The sequence below is a fragment of the Esox lucius genome, chromosome 13 (assembly GCF_011004845.1).
Source record: "Esox lucius isolate fEsoLuc1 chromosome 13, fEsoLuc1.pri, whole genome shotgun sequence".
NCBI classification, from domain to species: Eukaryota; Metazoa; Chordata; class Actinopteri; order Esociformes; family Esocidae; genus Esox; species Esox lucius.
Genome location: NC_047581.1, coordinates 33,220,271 through 33,247,376, shown reverse-complemented (window position 1 = coordinate 33,247,376; position 27,106 = coordinate 33,220,271). Strand labels below are relative to the sequence as shown.

Here is a 27,106-nt window from a genome sequence, read left to right as displayed (position 1 = left end):
TCAGGGTAGAAAGTTTCCTTAATTGTTACTGGAATCCATATCACACATCAAACTGCAAATACCTTTCTTAATAAAAAACTCCAACATTTACTATAAATGTTATGAAAAGCTAATTATAAAATCTGTACATCAGACCAAGATAAACACACACATGTGCATACATACACACATACAAACTACACACTCTCCTTTGTGCTTTCCTGTAAAGAGGCAGAATACCCTGGCCACTCCCCCACACACAGCTGGGATTCATACAAGCGGGTCATGCACATCAAAACAAAACCACTCAGCTGAGGAAATCTGTCTGACCTCAGGATGAGAGGCCTGAAGGAGGGGAAGTCCCTAAGCCACACAATGGCCTTGACATTCAGCCCAGTGAAAAGCAGCCTCAGCAGCACAAGACATAGGACCCAGTAGTAGTCGGTTTATAGTTGTGGCAATCCAGCGAACCAACATTTTGTGCAGCTGAAGGCAATTCAAACAAGAGATTTTTGTGAAACTCCGAAGGCAGAGCACCATTGCTGACTGAGAAGACGGTCTGAGACGAAGAAAAGGGGTGAGACAAAACTGGCAGATTGAAAGGTAGGAGTGCATGCCTGGCAGAGCTGTAGTGAGATGCTCCACTCACTACAGCCTTGGAGAACACAGAAGATTAGGGCTGTGCCCTCATTTTGAAAAGAATCAAAATAACAGCTTAGCCAATATGTAGCCACACAGTCTCTTCTCTCTGATCTGTGGAAATCTCAGACCCATATGTGAATTGATTGTACATGAAATCCAGTTTGTTATACCTTTTTCAAAGGAGTGGCGTAGCAAAGGCAAACTGAACCTAGTTCTGACGATACATCCTTCATAATACCATTGCATTGAGTTAGCATATTTGAGTTAGCATATTTTGGAAATTCTAAATTCTATTGTAAAAGGTGGATCTCCAGTCCTGATAATAACCTCTGTAACTCCAGGGGGCCATGGCATTCCGAGGTCTCTTCCTGTATAGCTTGAGTCTGCCCTTCCTGATCCAGCCAGCTGGAAGTGGAGCCTGTCGTACTGGATCGGGCTCAGAGTGCGAGAAAGCTCCCTTTGTGCCCGGCTACAACCTGGCAGGGGAGGGCTTTGACGTAGTCAGCACGCGCCGTAAAGGGGCCTACGTCATCAACGTCAAAGCCCACCTGAGCATCAACCACACCTGTGTTCTCTGTGAGAACCGCTTCCAGGGGGGGCAGGTGCAGAAGCTGCCCTCTGCCGTGTTGGACTGGCGTCCAATGAGCCGGTGCAGCAAGCAGCTGTCCAGTGCCCTGCACCACTCTGTGGATTCCCTGCTGCGCAGCTCCAGCTCCCTCATCAACAATAACTGGGGCATGGGTCTGAGGCTGGAGACTTACGGCAAGGCAGTGCTGGGGGGAAGCCGCTCCGAAATGGCCCGGTTTGCCAGATCCCAGCACAGGGTGGACAAGGCCACCTTTGCCACCCATGAGATCAGCTGTACGTACTACAGGTAATTAAGGGCTGGAGGGGAGTCGGCTGGTCTGTTATCTGAAGGTGAATTTAATTCGCTCACTAATTATTATCTGTGATAACATTGATCTGTGCTGTTATATTTGCATTAATTATGAGTGTCTATGATATCATCATGAATTTGCTGAAATTCTTATGATCGCAGTAGTATTCCCTAACCTGTTTATAGATCTGTTTGTGCTGTATTGCCAATTCCCCAAACATAAAAGGTTGACAATGTCGGGGAGAGATTAAATCTCTGAGCTAGAAAAGGGTTAACAAATCTGTCAGGCATCATGGATAAGAGAGTCACATCTAAGAAAACGGAAATTGGTAAGAAACGGCACAAACAAATCTGGAACCAATCTGAGATTGTTCTCGTCCTGCTCTGGTTTTTCCAGTTACAGGCTGGCCGACCATCCTGAGCTCAGCAGTGAATTTGCCAAACATCTCAGGAGACTGCCACGGGAGCTTGACCACAAGGGCAAACTGCTGTACCGAAGGATTATCGACACCTATGGCACTCATTACATCCGGCAGGTCCAGCTGGGTGGTAGGGTGAGGCGCGTCACCGCCTTCCGCACATGCCTGGCCACCCTAAAAGGCTTTTCAGAGTCCGAGATAAAGACGTGCTTAAATGTAGAGCTGAAAATGTCCTTAGGCTTCCTCCCAGCAAATGCGTCCGTGTCCATCAAATGTGACCAACTCCTCAAGAGAAACATGAGCTTGGGTTTCTACGAGGGCTTCATGACCCACAATATTGAGGTCCTCGGAGGGGAAAAGTATTTCCCAGATATCTTGTACCATCAGGACCCATCCGAGGCATACCATAGCTGGATGAACAGCTTGCATGACAATCCAGAGGTTGTCTCCTATGCCATCTTCCCCCTGCACCACCTGGTTGAGGATCCAGAAGTTAGTGCCAACCTCAGGAGCACAGTGACTGAGTACATTCAGGAGAACCAGCTTCCTCTAGACCAGGCAGAAACTAAAACCTGCTCCCCAACCCCTAACCTGGACCACAATTGCTGTCCTCTGCGAGCAGGTCGCGGGACTCTCAGAGTGATGGTCCACAGAGCCTCAGGTTTGAGGGCAGACACTTTCACAAAGACTGACGGCTATGTTAAAATGTGGTACAACGAGAAGTACGAGGAAACCGACACCATCATGGATGATAATGATCCTGTGTGGAACGCCACATACAATTTTGGCTCGGTGGAATTTGGTCACCAGCTGCTGTTGGAGGTTTGGGACAGAGATGTGCTTTACAATGACATGGCAGGAAAATGTCAGGTCTTCCCTGAACGAGGGACACATTCACACAGCTGTCAGCTAAACAAAGGGGTTCTCCACTTCACTTACAGCTCTGAATGTGATGCCCACTTAACGGGCTATAGGTGTGGACGGTACTCTCCTACTGCATAGGGTTTTGGATTAAGAATACACCTGATTTGTATTTATTATTGCACACAGGTAATTAAAAAAATATAGCATTTATAATTTGACCAGTTATAGTGTAGTGGGATCCTCTTTTTTGGCCCATTTGATGGTTAGAACGACAGGTTTTGGGGCATCCAGTCCAGGTTTGACACAATGGGGGCTTTATTTACATTTGTATTAATTTCAGATAGGAATTGTGGGATTGTTGTGGTATTTCTTCTGAAGATAATGTGCTAATATCTATATGGGTTTACCTACTAAAGTCCATGTTGGCAGCATCCACAATTTATATAGATATTGTGTTAAATGGGAATTCTGAGAGGTGTGTTTAACACAACCTATTCAGGGATGTAACCCAGTGTTAGGTGCCTTGTACATTTGCAAACATTTGTAGCTAGTCACATGCTGGATAGCTAACTTCTGTAGTTCTTCTGGCCTTGAATTAAACATCTATTAATACAGACAGGCTTTTTGAAAAAGCAAACAATGACTATATAACCTTATTGATCTGGAGTATGGACAACTCCACTAACAGTGACAGACTTGTAATGCTGGCTATCATTCTACGGCTTGCTAATAGCATGTTTTTAAACAGTTTGGTACTGTTAACATCAAGTTATAATCTAAGAATATTTTTTGATGTGCTTGATGTGTAATATGCTGTTTATAGTTGCATAATCTAGTAGTTTTTGTTGACATGGGGTACATTTTAGCACATTCATGACATTCATGACAGTTTTTAAGCTGTATGGTACCAGCTCAACTCTACCCGCCTCGCCTCGATTATACTCGCTTTGGGAGCTTTTCCACCGCTATATACCAGATCAACTCTGCTCTACTCGCCCCACACTTTTCTGATTTTCCAATGGGCAAAATTTAGGATACTACCTGGTACCAGATACTTTTAATTGGACAAGAGTGACTCGTCACTCACTGCGACGTGGAACAGCTTGCATAGATCGGCGTAAACCCAGCGTGCAGGAGAGCAAAACAAGCGGTTAGATCAGAACCCCCGCAAGTTGTTTGTAGCCTATTCACTTGGACTAAAGGACCTCATCTTTTTCCTCTTCTGGGTTTTTCTATAGGCTAACTGGCACAGATTGCACAGGTCATCCACTCTCAAATATCAACCATCCATCACACAACCTTGGGGGTGATCTTATTCTAAAAGGGAGACCTAAAAGAATGTTCCATGATTTCAATGGTGTGATTTGGATGTTCCAACAAATATAGATCTACATATTCAGGGTTTGCCCTAACTTTAGTCATGCCTTCTAAGCTGTTAGACACTAACTCAGCACCAAGATTATGATCAAGTTATTTTATATATCAAGTCAAACAGAAGCATACTACTAAGCTTTCTAAGCATTATTACAGTCTGCAATATAAGACAAAAGTTACAAAATGTCACGCGTGCTTGTTATCCAGATTTGGTTTGCTTTTTATTTGCCACTTTACGTTCAAAGCTTGTCAATTTTAAAGAAAATGTATGGAGTTTATTCAACAGATTTTTCCGTTCACTGCAGGGTTTACGGTGGTTGGCAAATGTCTGCTTTTTTGCCGGTATTGTATGATGTCCTCCATTGTTGTTCCCTTGTCTGTCGTGCTGAAGGTGGCGTCACGGCAGTTTTCCTTTGATGTCACTATGCGGGTACAGGGTACCATCTGCAGTGGGAAATGACCCGAGGCGTGTAGAGCAGAGTGGGTACATAGCAGTGGAAAAGCTCCCCTGGTAGAAACAAGGCGAGCTGAGCAAGTACCATGCAGTGGAAAAGAGCCATAAAGTACAACATTTTCTGGGACCTGCTTTGGCTCAACAGTGCTGCTTTAAACAGGGGGCGCTGTGGAGCGAAAAAGGGCTCGTCATCAAAACTACATGCTTTCTACTTGCAATTTCATAGCTAACTGAGGTATTATAGTTATTGTTCTTATATATAATAATCACAAAAAACATAAAATAGTTCTTTGTATATTGTTAATTGCAAAAGTCCCAGGCTTCATCTTTAAATTCAGCCCTAATTAAATTATTTTCTAATATTAATGAATGTATGAAAACATCTCATTAAAGGGTATTAGGGCCAACTGAAAAGTACTAAGTCAGTAATGGGTGGTGGTACTTAGAATTTTATCTTGTATAAATATCATTTTTAGAATGAAGTTACACTTTTAAGAAATTTGTCACATTATTTCAAAAACATCTGTCAACTGTGATTTAGTAAACCCTAACCTTTACTTTATAAACCAAACCATTATGCCTGATCTTAACCTAACCCTAACAACTAACCCATTCCACTAAAGCTAACCCCAACTCTAACATTATTGTAACTGTAATCCCAGAGCCTTCTGGGGACTTAATTTTCAGACATTACTATCTAAGCATTGAAAAACCAAAAAAACACAGACACAAGCATTTTTCAAATGGAACAAGTAGGAACAAGAAAAGGCAATTATTTTTTTTTTTTTAGAAAAACTTGATTTCGGCTTTGTTTTTTGCTTGTGGGTGAAGCTAAATTCCTTTTATTGCCTCTTATTGGACAATGCGCAGCCAACACTTCCTAGCCCTGCAAATCAGCAGTTCCCCCATTCCATTCACATAATTAGAATACACAGGCTGCCTACACACACGCTCTGGTCGAATCAACAGCTCCATGTGTCAGGCTGGGAGACACCAACAGAGTGAGAAAACCCCAACAAATATGTGAGGTACCAGCAAATTGGATGCGTACACTGTCTAATGCAAGTAGTGGTGAGAATGTGGGATGCTGTGAAATCAGTCACAGCTCTACAGAGAATGTGGGTGACCTGAGAGTTAAACACCTTATAAATTAAAATGTGTCAAAGGTGCCTTGAATTTATAAATTATAAGATTCACATGTTATACCATACATTGGAAAACAATGACATTATACAGCTCAGGAAAAAATCAAGTGCACCTTTGTTTTTTCCTTTCCAAAAAAAGTCTAAAAGGAAGGTTTTGGTTGAAGAACAGAAGGGTTAAAATTAAGAGACCACTGCAAATTCAAGGCTTCTGTTCTTCACTCAAAACTTTCCTTTTCAAGTTTTTTGGAAAGGAAAGAAAAAGGTGCAGTGATCTCAATTTTTCCAGAGGTTTATATATAATGTGGTGCAATTTGTTCTTCCACTAGAGTGTGACATTCAGGCCCTTTTCAGGTTCACTCTGTTTTGAAACTATATAAATATTAATCTTTAAATAAACAAAAAGTATTTTTATGATCAAAGTGAATGTCCAGTGATCTTTCTCCACAACATGGTCATAGTGCCATACGTGTAAATTATCTTCACTTTCCTGAGAAAAAACTCCTGAGAAAGTATTGCAACCCCTCCACAATTCCCTGGTGACCCTAACGGATTACCTATGATCCATTCTACAGGACTTTATCTATTGTGTGTGACCACAGTCATCCTCATCCATCATAAACTTCCTGTCTGCTCTATGGAGGGATGGGCCTGTTCCACTGTAAGACATGGGCTTGCATCTCTTGTTGTATTGTTGATTTTTGTCTCACCTACGGTATTCATTCCAGTGGCTCTGCATGCACCACCCCAGTTGGTCAATATTATATTGGAAATGTTAGTGCTCCTGGTATTATGACTATGTGTGATGAATCTAGGTCAACTGCTGTAAAGGGGGGAGGGCGGGGGTTGTGGTGTACATTTTATCCGATATGATCATAATCCGATGATAAACTTCTACTATTAGTTCTGCTCCTGTCTCGTCAGGCTCTTAGATTGTCTTGGTGGTGTTGCATAATTTTACACACCAGGGTGTAGTATCTATTAAAAACATTGTACAGAGTTTATGCAAAAATATAGTCAGACAGTTACTTGCTAACATTTTTGCTCTTTCTTTCTTGTATTTTCAATGCTCTGAGAAACGGGACTGACCCCACTTTTTTTTGAGGAATTCTGCTAGCACTTATAGGCTTCCTGTCATGCATGTAATCAATATAATAAAATAAAAAGACTCAGTAATTCTCTGTGTCTGTGCAAACAAGCTATTTGGACATCTGGCAAGAAGAAAGTCTCTGTCATAGAACCCTCAATCAAATAATGTGAAGTAAACTCCAGGTGCTGACACTGATGTCCTGATGAGAGTAAAGGTTTTCTTCTGATAAGATGTAAAAATTGCTTTTTGGTATGGAGCTGGTGTCTAATTCTAGAGCCCTGGTGATTCTGAGATTAAACCGACATCTGCGATTGTCCCACTATGATCCCTGGAAAGTTTTATTCCTGACACATGGCTCCGTCACTGAAACGCCAGGTAAACTGAATGAAGCAAGGACAGCTAACTAGTTTCGCTGCTAGCTAACAATGTTCATAATTTAAACAAAAGCAACTTCTGTATTAGAAGACGGTATTATAATCCAATAGCAGCAACGTCATTATTGTGAAAAACGCTAAAAATGCAACGCAACGAGCATACAGGCGCGCAGATGGCACTAGGGACGGGGGGGACATGACCCCCGCCCCCCCAGATTTAGAGACCCGATCCGTCCCCCGCCCTCACTATCGCTACGAAAGGCGAAATAAATCGGTAAAACAGAGGACTAACCAGTGTTTACACTCACTCTATGTGCATGTGTGCTACGACTCCTGAGTGACGCGTCCCCGGGGTCCTATGATGTGCTGGTAGGCATAGACATAATAAAGAGTAGACACCCCATCGACCGCTACTGCCTACTGGCGCTGACGAGCCGTGGGGCCGCCATCTTGGACCGGTCCGCCGCTCCACTCAATGTAATCTGTTTTGGCAGGTGAAATGAGCTGTCAGCGCATTTAATTAATCATACCTCAGTGAATACCTTACAGATTTTCACAAATTTTTTTTGCTGCAAAGATCATACATGTAGCTATGATACAGGACACATGGTTCATAATATTCATAGTGGGCTTAAAAGTAATAGAATATTCTGATATATGATATAAAGGGACCAGATGTCCGAGATCAAAACTGTGAACATAATCCCCAAAAAGGGAGACAAACAGGAACATTTTACTGATTGAATGATAAAATGTTGTCCTCCTGGCCTGCAGGCAATTTCTGATGACAGTAAGGCAGGCCCATGTCAGTCAAGTGAGGATCTGAAGGAGGGCAGCCACAGTAGATAAAGACAGCTTTTTAGTGCAAATCATTAGCCCAAATTACGCAAAGTGACTACTTGAGCACTAGTTAAAGCCCAAATTACGCGAGCTTAGTGTAGTTTATACGTTACCTGTTCACAAGCTGCGCGTCTGATTCTGTGGATCTGAATCTACAACCTGCGTGTAGTTTGCAGCGCAATAAGCAATTTTGGGAAATTATAGTAACAGTAAAATGACCAGTGTGTGCATATTGTAATTCCGCGGTTCACGTGCGTGTATTGAACCGTAGGGGCGTACCAAAGAGTCCGACAACACACGTGTAGCCTACCGTATACCAAGACACTACGAAATATTGTGTTAAACCTTCCCACAAGTGTTTCTCAGCAATTTCTCACATTGAATAGCCTTCAGTTCGCAGAATAAAAATTGTTTGACACACTACGCGTTTCTGGTAATTTTTAACCCTAACGCTAAAACTAACTAGTCTCAAGAAGGACAGCTTTATTGGTTCTTTAATCAGCACTACAGTTTCAGTAGTGCTAACGATCACAAAAGTGTTTTCTAATGATCTCTTAGCCATTTAAAATCTAACTAGTATTAGTAAACAACATGCCATTGGAACACAGCAGTTACCAGCTACAATAGTAATTTACAACACATACACTGTATTTCTGATAAATGTGATGTTATTTTAGTCGATCAAAAATTAGCATTTCTAACTGAACCAAAAACTATGTTTGTATAAAATACTCAACCTAAAGTAAAGCAGCCCCAGATCTTGATATTACCAACACCATGCTTGACTGTCAGGATTACTTTAATTTGGCGGTAGGCAGTGGTGGGTTTTGGATGTGACTAAAAAGGTAAATTTTGGAGTGATCTGTCCAGAAAATGGTACATTAACCAGAATATATTATTTTCCTCACATTACACGGATGGAGATCAAATCTTTTTGAGATGGTTGTATAGCCTTCTGCAGGCTGTGGTGCTCTCAGTACCCTTTCCTGATGCACTCTAAGATGTCCTTTCCTCTCGGCATTAGGGGTTTTACATTCACCTGTATGGGTAACACCAAAGCCACCAGGTGTCTTCTCTATCAGAGCCCCACCTAAACCCTTTCCTAAAGATCCCAATCTTTTTTTGCAAATTTTTAACAAGGATCCAATAATTAAATTGGGCACTGAACGTGCTGTTCACAAGACCGCCATCAAATCAGTAGATTTGACCTATTTGTAGGGAAAATCTAGAGTGTAAAATCTGTCTTATCCGTGGTCACATTCGCAAAATGGCCGTATCAAAGCCTGTAGAGTTGCAGTAAAATGTTCCTTGGGGAGTACCTCCAACCCCCCCCAACCAACCAACTTGTCCCCCTCCCCCCAATGTGACTTACTGTCGCTCCCTTAGTGTACAGTTTTCCTAGTGATTGTATCTATCACTTAAAACATATTTCGTATAATACCTTCCTACTTTGAATAATTATTTTATTTCTGTTTTGAAAAGGACTATCAGGTCATACCCCCCCCATTATTTTTTTGGAAATACAGAAAATTTGCTTAAGTAAGCTAAACTGTACTTCCCTTAAAAACCACACCTAGGCTGAGGCTTACTGGTTGAGCATATAGAATAGGTCTGGTAATTCGATGATTATCAAAAGACTGCGCTCAGCATGTTATATAAGATGCACAGGATGTTGCACACAAATTTTGGTTCAATTCATTTATCAGATAAGACCTTTGGTTTCCTTCACGTGTGAGAATTGCAGTTATCCGTTCACGGGCAAGGTCAGCCGTCCTTATTAGACAATTAACTCTTAAACTGCATTACAATCCAGCAGCATCAGGAGCAATGACATGTTACAAGCTCATCTACTTCAACATGCGAGGTAGGGCAGAGCTGTCTCGATACATATTTGCCTATGCTGGAATCAACTTTGAGGACCAACGGGTAGAGTGGAAAGACTGGCCATCAATCAAGAACAGTGAGTATTTTTTATTTATATATAACCAAACTAATAATGTATACACCCATCATTTTTTTATCTTGACAGGTTTGTTGGAAACTGGACAGGTCGTTACTGTAGACAGACTGTTTAACATGGAAGGAATTTTGGGCTGTAAAACAAAGTGTGCAAAACTTGCTGTAGAGATCACTGTGTCCAAGTACTTATAGATATAACCCTCAAATGATAGAAAACTCAGGAATCACACAATGATTATGATTGTACCACAACTGGGGAAAGCAAGCAGTGATGCCACAGAAGAAACCAAACTTGTAAGATTAACTTCACAACGGTGAGGAAAGTGCACAGGAAAGAGCTACACTTTTACAAACAAAAATTGTAATTGGATTCCTTAGCAAAACTGAGTTGATCAAATATGTTTCAACCTACAGGGCCAGTAGTACACAAACAATATTTTCAGCTTTCAATGCACCTTCTTATGTTTTGGCCTAAGGCTGTGTGTTAACGATGACCTACATATAATTATTTAAAAGGCACTCGTGTTGAAACCTGCAGCATAAATTCTAGCACAAGAACAAAAGATTGGTTAGTAGTTGATGTGCCAAGCATTGTGTCCCATTAAAATATTGAGGCCACTGCTGGAAGTTCAAAAAATGTGCGTGTGACAATTTTATTTTAGAAATGTATTTTAAGTGCTTCTATATTAATGCTATCATACTGAAGAATACATTGTTTCATTGTGTGTATTTTGAACGGGCCAATACTTTAAAAAAAATACATTTTTAAATAAACTAATGCCTGATGTAAAAAGTCATGTAAAACAGCAACATAGTGACATTTGAAAGTGTTTGTACAATGATCCAAATGTTTTCTTGATCTGTATTCCAGAAGTATGATGAAATAACTATGGGCTTAAAGTGCAGACTATCAGCTTTAATTTATTTTATTTTAATCCATGTTAAATACAAAATGTCAAAATAACTTGCTTTATACATAGAAAAAAGGACATCAGGTGTGCTAAAAATCAATTGCTTGGTTGCTTAAGAAAAAAGGAAATACCTGTGAGCTCCGCTCACTTAGAGTTCATATTACTCACTGACCGTCTTCTCAGCCTTTCCATTAGGAAAACTCCCAGTGCTAGAGGTTAATGGTTTCCTTCTAACCCAGAGTCTGGCTATTGCACGGTACCTGGCAAAGAAAGCAGGTAATGATTTGTATTTATTGGCATACTCAAGACTAAGAAGTTAGAAAATCTACCTCTGACTGGGAAAATTTGTTTTCAGTGGTCATCCAACTCTCAAATTTGAAAACTCTGCATCAACTTTAGATCCAAATGTTCTGACCTGTACATCACCAACATCACATTTTTCCCCCAGCCCCCAGTAAAACAAGATTTTGATTGGCCAAACTGATCTATATATCAAATCAATATGGAACTGTTAAACCATAGGAAACAATTTTTCCCATTGAAAAAAAAAAGCAAGAGCCTAGACAATAGGAGTTTGCACTAGAACATGACACACCATTATAACACAATGCCTGAGGAGTGGGTGTCCATTGTGCTTTCCCAACAACTGTGTTCCCTTGCTAACGAGCCAATGGCCTTTTCCAGGGCTTTTGGGTGGAAGCGATTTAGCTACGGCTCAGGCGGACGCGTTGGTAGACAACCTCAACGACTTCACCATTTCAATCCCATGGAGAGAGAACGACCCGAAAATTAAAGTAAGGAAGGCAAAATGGACCCCTATATTTTAACAGCCCCTATACAGTTCTAAGCATTCAAGAGGATTTGATTGGTCGTTGTGGAAATCTCTTCCCGAGACGTTGGGCTGAGGGCCAGAGTTGTTTGGCAAAGTCTGAAAAATCACTTAATTGTCCTAGATAAAAATTAATGTTGAACTAAATAACATTCTCTAGGAACCACCTCCATCTTTACTTTTTTGGTCTATGAATAGGCTATCACCTCAGGGAAGCCAGTCATGAACAGTTACTATAAACCACAGGGTCCCTGCATGGTTCACAGTGCTGTGCTCAACTGAGTGAGAACCCTGTTTTGTTCTGCAGGCACAAAAGATTGACAAGCTTTTCCAAAGCCACTTGCCTAAGTTGCTGGACTACCTCCAGAGGCATTTGGGGGACAGGGAGTGGTTAGTGGGCGATTCGGTAAGTAGACAGGAGTGAGACTCAATTTTGTAATTCCATTTTCGGCCAATAAACAAATGCTGACAACAGCAGACTAGTTTCCCCAAAAAATTTAATCACTGGGCTTGTTAATGGAAAACATAAACACTGTCTGACTGACCTTAACTTGTCGTGTGTGGGGCAGGTGACGTGGGCCGACCTCTACTGGCACGTGTGTTTCACCACCTTCAGTGCGCTGAGACCCGGCTTCGCCGATCGCCATCCGGCCCTGTGTGCTCTGGTCAAACGGGTGGAAGGCATCCCAAACCTGGCACAGTGGATCCAGAACAGACCCGTAACAGAGTTCTAAACCTGGGTCTGGTTCAGTAGGCTCCAAACATTCTCAAACTAAATTTGTCTCAGTGAAAAATCTCTTTTTTCAGATGATTTGTCATTTTTCAAACATTGCTCTTTTCTTGCTTACTAAGCCACTGTTCATAAAGCACAGCACACCCTAAACTGCAAAAACAAACACTATAAAATGTTGCTCTAGGTAAAATTTAAGTTGGAAAAAGGCTGCACACGTACTGTGGAAGTAGACTACGTAGAAAATGGACATTGCAAAATCATTTCAGAAATAAAACATTGAAACCAAACAATAAATAGCAAAAACTTTATTTGATCTTTTGACAAACCCTTTTGATGAACATACAAAAACAGGAACATAAAAAAATAATACAAAATGGCCAGGTAAACAGCTTTAACAAACATGACAATGGTTTTACAGTACATTCTCACAAAAACACAAACACAAAGCAGCTCTCTCCTCATGTGGCGGTCACCCATTGAAATGTAGTGCATCACAGAAAGGCAATGGGGAAAGGGCATCGGTGACCAACGTTTCACCCGTTCCCTCGGCAACCATTCAGACGAGAGCCGGGTTTATTCACTCGCACCGTAACAAAACGTTATACAATGAAATGTAGTCATTCCTATTGGACAAGTTGCCAGGTTGAGTCCCTTGCCAGGTATGACCCATTCACTATCGTTCAGTTCTGACGAGTACAACCCCTTGGTGCTGCACAGGGCAAAAGCAGCCGCGGCGTTCTCGGCTCACAGACAGCAAAGGCCAACAATACGACCCGTTCGGCCTCCAGTACCGACCGGTGGAGGTGCACCTCCCATCTTACAGGCAGTGTGAGCAGTGGGTGGGGAACCCCATCGTTTCAAGTATCTGCGGAGGGTTTCGGTCAGTCATCTGGTGGTGCCTGGGGGGGCGAGAGGCTCCAGGCCGGGTCCTGGGCTGAGCTACAGGGAGGGAGGGGGCACCCTCACAGGCCCAGCGAGGCCTTGAGCAGGGAGGCCATGTCCTCAGGCATGGTTCCCTCATCGCCTGGGGAGGAGCACAGAACGACACAGTAACCGGGTTGACCCCTGCTCCTTAAATCGTGCGTTACTGACGCATTACAGGAAGACGACAGCAGCCGTGGACACTATTAGACTGCGCGTGTGCGTGCAGCTTCTTACCCTCCTCTGCAGCGGTCATGTCCTGCTCCAGTTTGAGCTTCTTCTGGCCCAGCTGCAACATGCAGCCCTCTATGGTGTCTTTATGGATCAGCTTAATTACCTGCACGGTCCTGTAGAGGGAGACGGACAAGCCCATAGAGGTGGTTAGAGGACTCAACTTGGACGTATGTACATTCAAGCATTTGAATGGAAAGGGGGAGTCCCCGCCCTGGCCCCGCCCCCCAGTGACCTCCGACCTTGTCTGGCCCACTCTGTGGCAACGGTCCTCAGCCTGCTTGTCATTGTAGGGGTTGCAGTCGATGTCGTGTAGGATGACCACGTTGGCCGACGTCAAGTTGATGCCCAGACCACCGGCGCGCGTCGACAGCAGAAACACAAAGATCTCCGAGTCGGTGTTGTACTCGTCAATTAACACAATCCTGCAACAGACAGTCGCAACAGGGGTCATTCACAACCAGGTAACTCAGCAGACTGTCTTATCCAGAGCAACACACACCTGTGACCGAGTGAGTCGCCATCTTATAATTTTATTTTTAAAGCATCTCCTTGGAGAAAGCCCTACCCCTAGCCCCGTCCCACGGTTTTCATTTCTTTTGTTGTGCCGATATAGTTTAGATTTCGTTTTTTCAATTTGTGTAATACTGTACTAGCCGATTCTGTAATGCAACAGTCCTTGAAAAAGCACCATATAGATTCCATGTATTAATACTACAACAACAACAATAATAATAAATAATGAGTCAATTTCAGGGAAAGGCCACTGCAGGTTTCAGGGCCAAGATGGTGTCAGATTCCCCCCAATACACAGTCAACAGGGCAGGTTCAACTTACTGCATTATTACATGAAGATCATGATTAGTTGATAAGGGTCAGGCAGGTTAGCTGAGGTAATGTCACCTCCAGCAGCTTCTTGTTACAACTACCATCAGGGTGTTAGAACTTGTTTGCTCTGGGCAAGGGACTTCATTTTGTTTAGTGAGGGAGGTAAAATAGGTTTTGCATGTTTTTTTTTTTCAATTTCTTCCATCCTTCACCTGCCTGGTTTTATGGTACTTCACTCTATTGGATCAATACTGGAAAAACTGGTGAGTACAGACGCCCCGTTGGGACAAAGCACACCGCTTGTGTTTCTGGCCACAACTCGACCAGTAAAGATGCCCAATTCATTGAAAAATGAATATATGCAACCTTCACCCCTGTCTCTGACTGAGGTCTTCTTGGACCGGTTGGTCATCCTGGACCGGTTGGTCATCTGAATATTTCACTAAAAAAAGTAATTGTGTCCATTGGACGGGACAACTCACGGAAGCTGGCTCAAGTTCTTCCTCAGGTCCGCCTTAAGCTCACCTGTCCGCTATAGGCGTAGAGCCATCCAGTCTGACGTAGCGATGGCCAAGGTGTTTGAGCAGAATCTCCACGATGTCCAGCATCATGGTGAACTGACTGAAGAGCACCACGCGGTCTCCCTGCCGAGAGAGGGGAGACAGAGAGAGGACCGTCACGTATTAGGTCGCCATTCTTTAGGGTAGGGGTTAGGCAACTGTGGAAGTACAGAACGCCTACTGAGCAAATCCATCACAGTGACTTGAACCCATGGGCCCATCAGAACCAGGTGAATGCACTGGATCAAACGGTATAGAGAGATTCTCCATACCTCTACTTAATTAAAATAATAGAAACACAAACCCAACAGATCACAAGTTCCAGAGAATTGACATTTCAACACCAAGGCCTGCAGGAAAACCCTTTGCAGTTGTGCACACAAACAATTCGCTTGCATGAGCAGTCAGATCTAATCAGACCTCTGATCAAACCTCTCGCTACTTACTAGTTTGCACTTCATTCAAGCAGACACCCTGTGGTTCAGGTTTCCTCTGGCATTACCTTGGCCTTCAGGGAGGCCAGAAGTGTCTGGAGCAAGTGAAATTTCCCAGAGTCCAGCAGGAGGTCCTTGTCCAGCTGGTAACCATGGAGGGAGGAGTACTGCTGACATAGCCGATGGAGCTCAAAGTCGGACATCACAGACATGTCCTCCTGGATCAGCACCGGGTCTGCATCAGAATGGGTCGGCTCCTAAATTGAAACAAATACATGCGTGAAACACCGGATTACAAAAGGTATAAGGATTGTCCAAAAAAATACAAAAATGTATTCTAAATGCATGGCAGTGAGGTTACATAGGGAGAAGGACCCAAAGTTCCAGTTAAAAAGAAATAAAAGAGAATTTATGAACCTTGAGCATGAGGCAACTCATGGCCTTGAGTCTGTCGGCGGTATAGTACTGTCGGTGAAGTAACGGGTGATTGGCCATCTTCCTCAACTGCATCATCACGTTGGACAGCTCTCTCTCTACACCAGAGGACACAAGACAGTGGATGAGGATTCATTAAACTACAATTAAACTAATGGAAATTATCCAGGGGTACCCATTAACGTTGCTAATGCTTATTTGAGCGATTGAGATAGACAGCGGCTGAGCGACTGAAACGGTTGATGAAGACGAGACAGGATGTAAGAACTCAAACCATGAACTCACTGGCATCTGATACTTGTGGTTGTGACATCCCCCTGCTAATCTCATTGTCCATCACAAAGGGAAGTGAAGAGAAACACACGCTTTCCGTAAATCAGTGGGACTGTTCTGGTCTAAATATCAATGAATGGGTTTTATTCTTTCTTACTGCTGTATGTTTTTTGTCAAGAAAATCAATGTAAAATAAATAAAAATAAAATAAAAAGCGTATAATCATAATAATGAATACAATGATGGTTAAGGTGAAGGGAGGAATCTGATGGTCTGTATTATAATAATAATTATAAAAAAATAAGAAAACAATCATCATATACATTTTTATTATTATTATTGGTCTAGCTGATGCCTGATTGCATACCTAAGGAAATGAATCCTTGAAGTAGCTGCAATTAGTGATGGCTTCGTTACAGTTCTTCTAGCTGCAGGAAATTATGCTAGCAGCGCTAACTGAGAATTTATTTTTCAAATTAAAAGCCATCATTGAAATAAGGCAATATAGTATACAATACAGTATAGTAATCTAGTCTGTAAGTTTTATGTTTAATGTCCATTCCAATATTGTTTGTCTGTTCTTTTTTACAGACAAGATTGTTAACTATATTGCCTTATACATAAAATTATGGCTTTTACTGGGATAAAGAAAATCTGAGTGCTGCCAGCAAATAATATCCTGCTGCTAAAATAACGCTAAAGCCGCCTTGTTTGGCCCTTACTAGCTGCAATAACACACACTGACAGCAAGTATAGCAGATGCAATCCTCTTCACTTCCACTAGAGGTCACTGTGGTTCCACAGGCAGACATTTAGGGGGAGAAATCCCTGAGGATACCAGGTTACATACTCTCTCCGATGGGAGACTTCTTCAGCGTGACCACCATTTTCTGATAAAGCTGCTGCTGCTTCTCACTCATGGGGCAGAATAACAGTTTCTCCTCCTTTGCTGGCAGCTGTTTAAGAACCTAAAACAGACACCGGCAAAATTTAACATTCTGAACAATCCAGCATTTTCAACTCGAACCAAGCACGTTGGACGTGTCCGTACCTCGTTCTTCACTCGTCTAAGGATGAACGGTTTCATGATGAGTTTAGCCTGAGCGATGCGATCCCTCTCAAAACGACTCTGTTCCTCGTGGGATTTCTACCAAAGCACCAAAAAATACAAACAGCAATTAATGAAAGCCATCTAATGAAAGCATCCTGTCGCATTGCAGGAGTCCCACTCAACACAATAGGAGATGCCACCTGGGCAGAGTGCTGATCGAGGACCGGGTTAAAATTTAAAGGGGGTGATCCCAGTCACCAATTAAGCCTAGCCCTGGACAAAAAATGTGAATCAAGCTCAATAGAAAATCTCCAAGGGAATTCATTTTTAAACCTGGACTTTTCTGAATCGGTGTCCAGGAACTCAGAAATCACCACAGGTGAAGCATCAACTGTATCATGAAGTCATACTTTGATCTAGAACCCTGAACCGGACCCCACGGCTCACCATGGAGAACATCTTGGCAATCTGCGTGGTGCTGCTGGAGAACATTGAGGGCATGATGAAGTTGAGCAGCGAAATCAGCTCCAGGAGGTTGTTCTGCAGCGGAGTCCCGGTCAGGAGCAGCCGGTGCTCAGCCTGGGAACATAGACACAGGGAGTCGTGGAAAAGGGGAAATTCCATGTCCTTTCTCAAACATCAAAACAAAACAAAAAAAAACATTATTAAAGAGGTTCAGATGTGAAAGTCCTGAAGTGGGTTTTTGGAGAAAAACCCCAACAGAAAGGCCTGAAGGAAACGGGTACATTTGAGGGGAATTCTAGCGCAGGGTGGCGAAAATGCAGTGCACTCACGTTGATGGCCATGAGGTGGCGGTAGCGAAGAGAGTTCATGTTCTTCAGCATGTGGCCCTCGTCAAACACAGCATACTTCAGCTTGAGTTTTCGGAACAGGCTGCGGTCACTGTCATTGCCGATTGCCAGGTTGTATCTGGGGGAAGGAGACCCACAACCTTTAAATTTACACTTACTTTAAAAGGTGAACAACAACTTTTCAAACACCTGAAATTGTAATTTCCTGCAATCCAGCAGGACATATAATGAACTGTAAAGCAATGAGGTCTACAGCAGGAAAAGAACAATGATACTGTAACTTGGACTGACGCTGTGGCACTCCTGATTTTACGCGACCGAAAAACCAGGCACCAGAAGACATGATGAGTGACATATAGGTCATTATGTCTTCCAGTTCACAGGAACCAGTTCATTTTCAATGTACCACTCCCACTGTTGAAGCAGCTGGAGTTTCAGCCTGATCACAAAAAACTGATCCTAGAGCTCACTCAAAAGGAAACTGGGATGTTCCATCTTTCGGATTTCAACTTCAAACAAGCATGTCACCTTCAGCGGACGTGTCCTTCTACAGCGGTCTAAACCAGTCAGTCGGAAGCCAGTCAGTCAGACAGTCAGTCGGTGTACCAGATGAATTAGATGAGTAGTGGTAGAGAAATGATGCGGTCAGAGAGGCGTAAGGGACAGCGAGGGTTAGACGTCACTCACGTAGACACGATGACGTTGAACTCCACCTGGTGGCTGAGGATGTCATGTCGCAGGTATCGCCGGTCCTCCACCGAGCCTAAACACGCACCAGGGTTTTTACCATACAGCTTCAGAGTGGCCTCACGAATGAACACAAGAGTCAGCTTAGAAAGGCAGCTAACGGTGAACACGTAACCCGGGAGCTGTGTAAATAAAAAGGGCCAGGAAGGGACCACTGTGGACTTGAGACCAGCTTTGTGGTGCCAGCCGTCTTTCTTCCCCCCCCCCCCCTCAGTGTCACGACTTATTATTTGTGATTAAGGACCCACGTCCAAGCGTCAAGCATCGTCTCTCGGCTGACTCGGGACAGTCGACATCGAAAATACGTCGTCCCAAAGCACATCCCGTGTGTTCCTGTTTGAGGGAGCAGCGCGCACACTCCTCACTCAACCAGGAAGTCTAAACCAGAGGAAATGCACTGAGGCTTTCTGCCACGACTGAGCTCGCGGCGCCCAAACCAACACGAGGTGTCAGAAAAGCGCGGCAGGGCAATGCAGCCGCGTTTAAACCTGGACGGTGACGGCCAATTGCAATGCCCTTTTCGGGATCCTGTGTTAATCTGCAAGTTGGATTTAAAAGCTGGTCTTAAAATTCAAGGGGTCAACAGTTGGTCTTTATATTTTATCATATACACGGTAGGTTCCTGACCAGCCAATCAATAAGTGGACTTACCATAATAGACTAGCACCTTGAGACTCGGACACCACAGCTTTAGCTCTCGAACCCAGTTATCTGTACCAATCAGAACAAAGAACACAATTCAATCCAGTCCAACTGACTTGGCTAGAACATGACATTATGCTTCACACAGACATTATCAAAAGGGCCACGGTGAACGTGAAAATGAAACACTAATCAGTAGGAAGGTGGTCATTTTCATATACCCCAGCCAAACAGAGTGCCTAGAAACATCTTTTAGTCACGGTATATTGGCCATACAAAACAAGGAGCCTCGCTGCTACAATAAACAGGTCACTTATGTGATTATGGCGAATTACCAAGTGGTCAGCAGACACCCTTCCATATAGTCTTCCACTATTTGTTGTGACACTACAGAAAGTACCCATGTATCAGATATAGTGATGTACATGACTGAATATCTACTAGTATTTAGTAGTCCACTAGGATGCCCCTTTGGCCCAGGCCTAGCCAGCTGACATTCCTCCTGGGGCCCAATCACAGTCCTCACCAAGAGTGGAGGACGGCACGGTGATGAGGTGGGGGCCGTCGATGCCGTCCTGGTACAGTCTGGCCAGAAAGGCAATGGCCTGGATGGTCTTTCCCAAACCCTATCGTGTGGAACACCAGGGGGGAGGGCAGGAAGAGAGAGAAAAAGCTACTTCAAATCAGGTCTCAATCACAAACAGAATCAGAGCCCCGGGTTTCATATACAGATAATGTAGTAATGTCCCAATGGGCACCCAACTCCTTATAGGGCGTGGTCAAACTGAATGCACTATCGAGGGAGTAGTGGTCCATTTGGAAAACATTTGGCTGTAGTAGCCAGTCCACCTCACCATCTCGTCGGCCAGGATTCCACTGAGGTTGTGTTGGTGTAGCAGGAGAAGCCACTTCAGACCAATGAGCTGGTACGCTTTTAACTGCAACCTACAATGTGAGTCATGAGAGACACTTAGAGACATAACCCACCATAACACATTGAGAGACAAACCTTTATATTCTCCATTTACCTCAAACAAAAACTGAGGAATAAACTGATGTCATTTCAGTATGACATCCCATAAAAATGTATTCCATGCTAATAATGACACATCCACTGGACCCTCCCATTTCACACTTTAAAACCCGTGTGTAGACTCAGCCCAGGCGTTGGTTGTTAACCTGCTGAGAATGCATCCCTCCCAGGGTCTGGTGTGGTTGACTCACGCAGGTTTTCCTCCATTTCCTGAGCTTATTTGCATCTTAATTTGCATCCCAGACCAAATGTAAGGTACTTGCGGTTAGCCAAGTGTTGTCCATGGAACAGTTATTGTTTTGATGGGAGCATTTTTACGGTTTCGGGAATATTACCAGCACGCCACTAACGTTCAGAATAAACAAACATTCCCGAGGGTGGGAGCCAAAACCCGCGGAAAACGCAACGCACTTACTTGTTGTTTAGGACCGAGGGCTGGGTCATGGAGACCGCGCCGTGGTCCACGACCCGGGTGACCTCTTTCATCATCTTGCCGGAGATGGTTTCGCACTTGGACATGAGGCCCTGGACCACGGCCCGCTCCCTGAGCACCACCCGACAGCCCACAAGCAGGTCCACCGAAAGACTCTTCTCCTTGTGGAGCATTTCCTTCTGAAAAACAGACACGGGCACACGCACGTTCCTCTTAACTTCATCTCCTGTAGGGATAAATCAGTAAGTCTATTATATGTTCATTGGTTCCATGTGGAACAATCTAGAACACAGGTCACCGTAGGGCAGAGACAGATGGCAGAGGGACCTTTTTGTTGACTCGTACATTTTTGATGATTACATTGTGTAGGATAGTGTGTGTGTGTGTGTGTGTTTGTTGCTATTCATCTGTGCTTTTTGTATTACTGTATCTGCAAAGCCAAACTGTGAAAGAGGTCTTGGCATGACACTCCGGTCAAATAAGCCTTGATACAGTTTTAGCAGAACAAAGGCAACCACATGAATAATTCATAAGTGGCCCATGTCACGGTTGGAGACCAGCGCCCACCAGGCCAACTGAATTCCCGCCACACTCCGATAACATCTTCACAGTGCTGCTCGAGCCAGGGAACGTAAACACGGTGTTTGTTGACGTTCAACTTCATAATCGCATATCTAATGATGTTGCTCAGAACTGTGTGGAGGGGGACACCTGCAAGAGGCTTTGAACACCAGGTGACCTCGCAAACAACAGCGGAGATGAATCCCAGGATCCACTTACCCTCCCCCCAGAACTTGGAGCATGGATAGAGCAAATGCAAAACTGACCGAAGATTAGTCTTCTGGCGGTCTCTAAGTAAATAATAAAAAGAGAAGTTGACAGGCCATGGTTGCCCCAGATGGTGTTTATTCCTGTGTGTATCTTTCATACCAGGTTTTTTGTTTTTCCAGATAAGTGGCGTGACAAGGCAAGACGGGAAAGTGACGCTGTAGTCACATCTAGATTGAGAAGACACAGGTGGATGTCAGTGTTATAGAAGATGTAGAATTAGAAGTGTGTGAGATCACCAAACACTCAGGGCCGATTAAACCTAGTCTAGGACAAAAAAAATTAGTTTACCTCCATTGAGCTTGATGTTTTAGTCCTAGACTAGGCTTAATCTGTCTGCGAAACCGGCCCTTAATGTCCCCAGCCCTTTGAACAGCCCCGCTCTACGTCGCCCACAAGGCTTGGAGTTTTTATTGACCAGTTATGTTCCAACATCTTCCTTTTTCTGTTCGGTTATTTCAGGTTGTTTTTTTACCATAACAGAAAAACACCCCAACAGGATAACCACATCATTGTTCAACGGTGCCTGCATGGTTATCTCCTTAAACAGTCTATACAGGATGAAACGCTATGAGTCATAACACCAATGAAACTGGAAAAGCGGCTCTTTGCGTCATTTCACCGTTCATTTCTTCCACAGCGGATTTTTGGGTTCACTTCAAATGAGGCCTTTGTTTTATGTAGACTTACACCACCTCGTCATTTTGATAACCGTGTACATATCTACAGGACAAGGACTTTCATCAATACTGGCCAAATATTAGTTGAAACTAATCTAAATACAAGCATTTGTTTTGTGGAGCTAATTGAAGCGAATATGTTGGTGACCGCCACCTTGTCCTGACGAGATTTACACGGTTGCCAAAACGCCTAGCTCAGGTTTGCCTAAACAAAACACAGGCCTTATCTGAAGAGATTCTAAAATTCCTTATTGGGTAAATGCGGAAAGATTCGGTACCACATTTTGCCACTGGGCTATAAGGTCACAGACCAATTTTCAGTAATCCGTCTTAAATCTTCTTTGAGGAGTAGGGGATCTGAGTGACAGTGCAGTATGCAAATGGAGTGTATTGGGTTGATCGGGGTTCTCTTACCAGGTCCTGCCAAACAGCAAAGGGCCGCAGCTCCACAATCTTCTGGGCCTTCTTCACAGAGCAACCGGCGATGAGAGAGAGTTCATCCAGTGAGGCCTCCTGGAAGAACAGTAGGATCTTGCCCTTTAACAAGGATGTTCCCTCGTCCTCCTCCCCAGAGTCCAGCCCATCGTCCTCATCCTCGAACTCGCTGCTGGCCCCATCACCATCCTCCTCCTCGCCCTCTGAGCTGCTGGCCCTCTCATCTGAGGCGCGAGCTTTCTTCTTCCTCTCCGCCGCCTCCTTCTTGGCCACACTGGTCCCGTTGGACAGCTTTGGACTCGGGGAATTTGTGGAGGATGTTGGCTTACATTCAGGAGCAGATTTCTTGAAAAACCATTTCAGAGCAGATTCATTGTTTGGCCTGGCCTTGTCTTTGTACTCCTGGCTCGGCTTGGCTTCAATCTTAGCTTTGCTCGGTTTGTCATCGTTTTGGGCTTTGGGTCCTTTCTGCCTGACTTCAGGGGAGCTAGAGATTTCTGGTGTGCTGGAATCTTCGTCTTCAGCAGAATAAAGCATAAAAGGGCACATTGACAAATCAGGACAGTGCTGATTAATACAGTATCAGTGTTTCAAAGCCTGACAACTTAGAATAGTTTAGATTTTGGAGAATGCCTGATCAAAAAAATAATAATCTAATTTAGAAATCCTCCTCCTGATCTTCATCCTGGCTTAAGTCATTTCGGTTTATTGACAAGCAGCCGCAAAATAAACATGAAGGGAGACACTGATATGTAGTAAAAATGTACCAAACAGTCGAATAATGTTGACACTAACAGCACATTACGAGGAATGCGTCGAAAGGTTGTGCGTCTAAGGGATGTTCATCTCACCTGGGTCGGAGAACATCCGCAACACCTCCAGGGCATCGGTCAGGTTCCACTCGTGTTCCTGGAGCACAGCCCTGAGTTCCTGTAGAGAGTGACGGGCACCCAGGAAAAGCAGTCAGGAGGCACAGCCCATGCTAAAACAACCTTTTAGACTTGTTATCAGTCTCTGAGGTTAGAAGAGAACGCTCCATTACGGTTACCGGGGCGACAATGTAGCTCAGTTGTCACGAGTAACGGGCCAGGAAATAAAATGTAAGAAAGATCTCAGCATACTTAGCCGGCAAAAAAATAAAAAGCCCCCTCTGAGACTGATTGTGTGTGTAGATAAACTAGACACACTCGCACCTACCTCTTTATCTTGGTCAGGGAACCTCCTCTGCAGTTTCCTGACCATGGACTCCTGTCTTTCCCAGCTGGGCTCTGTCCCCTGCTCCTCCTCAGGATCATCAGCCTGGCAGATCAAACATCAGGCCTATTCATTAGTATACACTGTGGTGGTTAGGCATTGAAAATAAATAATTTCTTATTGGTCAAAACCAGGTAGAGCCCCTCCCTTTGCTCAATCTGTTTCACCCACAGCTAAGGTTGGAACTGCTTGGCAGAGGATTGGTTCAAAGGTCTCCATACTGTGGCTACGGGTCTTGTCGTACCACATGCCACCCACTGACAAGAAGTTGCAATGATAGTATACAAAGATCTGAGACCAGGGTCAATCCCAACCAGTCGTACCAGAGATGGCCTCCTCTTCTTACAGGGCTGCTGAGCCGTTTCACTGTCCTGAGAACTGCTGGAGCCATCGTGTTTCCTCTTCCGACGAGAGTCTGGAAAAACAGCCGCATCAATGTGTAAGGATAAAAATGTGAGACATCTGAACACTGGCCAAGAATAAAGGGATAGTTCTGGTTTGGGACAGATTTTTTTTTTCATATTTTACCTTAAAACAGAGTAACCATGAGTACAACAGGTTATACAGTTATACTGCCATGAGTGCAAGAATTGCTGGGTCAACATGCATTTGATGGTGCAGCAGGCACAGGCCAGAGCCTATTTTAGAAAAATGGTAGCACATTAAACACTTACTTTTGTCACCATTCATCAGGCATAAAGCTACAGCACCATCTAAAGTACCTGTGCTCTCAATCACCTGAAAACAATGCAGAGTTGAACACATCAGCTATGAGAATCCAACAGAAACCGAGCAGCAGCCATTGTTGAGAGGATACTCTAGGTCAGGGCTATTCAAATCCGGTCCTGGAGGGCCAAGACACTTCTGGTTTTTGGTTCTACCTGCTAGTTGATTGCCTTCACCTGGCATCTCAGGTCTGAATCAGTCCCACATTAATAGTAGAGGATAAAGCCAGAAATGTTTCAGCCCTCGAGGTCCAGAATTGAATAGCCTTGCTCTAGGTTGTCACATACAGATGATTTATGACGTTACCTCCAGCAGCTCCTTCTTGTCTCTTTGAGGGAAGAGTTCCTGCAGTTTGGAAAGTCTCTCTTCCATTACCTCGTCCATTTTATCTTCCTCATCAGACAGCTCATTCATCTCCCTTACCTCTCGCTTCACAGACTTCTTTGCAGGTTCCCTAAATGAGTAATAACTACAAGATTAGACTGCATGATAAGGCTACATTTGTAGAGTTAGCTTTACCTGGAAACAGCAACAAAAAAAAAAATATGGCCGGTTCAGACATTTCCCCTACTTACTTCAGCCTTCTGGTTAATTTATCCTTCCTAGAGTCACTTGCCAAATCGTCATCAGACTCACTGATGACATCTTCATACACTCCTCGTCCAGATTTTCCAAGGTTGGATACAGATGATGCTTTTACTCGAGCTATATGGGTCATAAATTATTCAAATAGCTTAGTGACCAGATTTTATTATGGAGGGGGGAAATACATAGCTGTGTTGTTAGATACCTAGCTTTCTATGTTGGAAAATTCAGTTTTAGCTGAAGCCTAGATGAAATGACTTAAAAGGTAGCTAGCAGCTTGTGTGCTATCTGGCACTCTGGCTAATGACTTATTGACTGTCAAAGCCACATTAAACATGCCAAGTCAATGACTGTCACCTGTCAAACAGCCGACGTCACTACAGTAATGTTAGCTAGTTATCTAGCAAGGTAGCTAGCTACAGATGTAGCTATGTTAACAGTCAGTGTCAGCAAGATTACTGATAAGGCGGGTTAGCTCAGTATGTATGAAGAGGTGATGTATGTACTGCTGGATGAACTAGTAGGCAAGGTAATGTTACTAACTAGATATAAAGGTGTAAACGATGTGGCAACTAGCGAACGTTACATAATAGCAACTGCTAGCTATGCTAGCAAGCGGTTCATACCTGGTTTATTCTCCTTTTCTGACTCTGGACTTACGGAACCGCTGCTGTATTCGTCCTTGTTTGACGTCGCTTTATTCTTGTCAAAACGAAACCGGTCCAAATTAAATAAACTCATTTCGAAATGACAAGTTTTACACCTTACAGCGCTGGCTCAAACAGCAAACGACAAGAGAGGGAATCTCTTTGTCTCGCTACAAAAGAATTTCTGGATATCCAAAGCTGGCTACGATTAACCAATGAATTGGTGTGAATAACGCAGAGAGCAAGCTAGCCACGTAATGTTATTCGTTTGAAAACGGGACTTGTAACCGTTTGAAGCGGTCTGTACTCATAAAATATCTGACGATAAAGTCATCAATAATATAATACAATATACGATAATTATTCTATCGATTCAGCTACAATACACCATATTGCAAATCCCAAATAGCGGTATGTTGAGAAACATACACTTATTTTCCCGCGAACTCACACTGCGGCGACAGACTACAACGATACATTCTATTGGACAAGATTTCTCAATGCTGTGACTGATGGACCAATAGCAAAACCACACTAAATCTAGCGCTAAAGCAGTGACCATAGAGATGGAAAGCGGTCTCTGAGAGGGTTTTCATTGCAGCGTCTTTTCCTGGTTTCAGTGTAGGCATCGCCATTTAGTAAAATATCGACGTTTAAGTAGTCAATTTGACTATAATTCATTGATTGGTGACGGGACCAGTTAAGGCAAAAGTCCTACCTAGTTGTCTAAATAACAAATAGCGGATGCCTTATATTGTGATGTCGTTGTTAGAACTACTGTCATCTTGCCATTTCTATGGCAGAGACCGGCTTTTTACATCCGGCACCAATGTGATATATTTACTGGATTTGTAGTTTAACATTTGTTATGGAGGTTCAACGGATGTTAGGGAAAGGTATGGCTTTTGCCTCACAAATATTTACTTGGTAACAAGATCATGAATACAATTATTCATGAGTTTTACCCTGCAAGTGATTGCTTCAATAAATTCAAAAAGAACATTGAGTATTACAGTATCCTTTGCGATATGCTTCCAGAATCTGTCCTGCATTTATTTTTTAGC

At 43.5% G+C, this 27,106-nt stretch overlaps 3 protein-coding genes across 5 annotated transcripts; 2 read left to right on the top strand and 1 right to left on the bottom strand.

Moving 5' to 3' along the window:
• The first annotated feature begins 247 nt into the window (after positions 1-247).
• LOC105014623 (perforin-1-like) lies at positions 248-4,870 on the top strand. Of its 3 annotated transcripts, none has more exons than XM_029124620.2 (3): positions 248-556; positions 963-1,495; positions 1,896-4,870. In XM_029124620.2, exons 2-3 carry the CDS (start codon positions 969-971, stop codon positions 2,917-2,919), a joined length of 1,551 nt encoding a protein of 516 aa, XP_028980453.2. In that variant the 5' UTR covers positions 248-556; positions 963-968; the 3' UTR covers positions 2,920-4,870. The 3 variants fall into 3 exon arrangements, with proteins under 3 accessions (XP_028980453.2, XP_028980452.2, XP_034152335.1); XM_029124619.2 differs by having other exon boundaries at positions 248-582; XM_034296444.1 differs by lacking the exon at positions 248-556 and having other exon boundaries at positions 930-1,495.
• Positions 4,871-9,792: 4,922 nt separating this feature from the next.
• LOC105014622 (hematopoietic prostaglandin D synthase) lies at positions 9,793-12,742 on the top strand. The gene is made up of 5 exons (XM_010877082.3): positions 9,793-10,015; positions 11,109-11,201; positions 11,610-11,719; positions 12,062-12,160; positions 12,324-12,742. Exons 1-5 carry the CDS (start codon positions 9,883-9,885, stop codon positions 12,486-12,488), a joined length of 600 nt encoding a protein of 199 aa, XP_010875384.2. The 5' UTR covers positions 9,793-9,882; the 3' UTR covers positions 12,489-12,742.
• A 35-nt stretch (positions 12,743-12,777) lies between these two features.
• smarcad1a (SWI/SNF-related, matrix-associated actin-dependent regulator of chromatin, subfamily a, containing DEAD/H box 1 a) lies at positions 12,778-26,532 on the bottom strand. Its single transcript, XM_010877081.5, has 23 exons — positions 26,022-26,532; positions 25,386-25,515; positions 25,117-25,264; positions 24,759-24,822; positions 24,408-24,499; positions 24,028-24,129; positions 23,682-23,760; positions 22,810-23,348; positions 20,870-21,066; positions 20,276-20,366; positions 19,948-20,047; positions 19,431-19,490; positions 18,720-18,795; positions 18,015-18,150; positions 17,668-17,799; positions 17,221-17,316; positions 17,020-17,137; positions 15,879-15,994; positions 15,530-15,718; positions 14,993-15,111; positions 13,882-14,064; positions 13,646-13,755; positions 12,778-13,511 (listed from the first exon to the last, which is right to left on the bottom strand). Exons 1-23 carry the CDS (start codon positions 26,134-26,136, stop codon positions 13,450-13,452), a joined length of 3,054 nt encoding a protein of 1,017 aa, XP_010875383.1. The 5' UTR covers positions 26,137-26,532; the 3' UTR covers positions 12,778-13,449.
• Between the last annotated feature and the right edge of the window lie 574 nt (positions 26,533-27,106).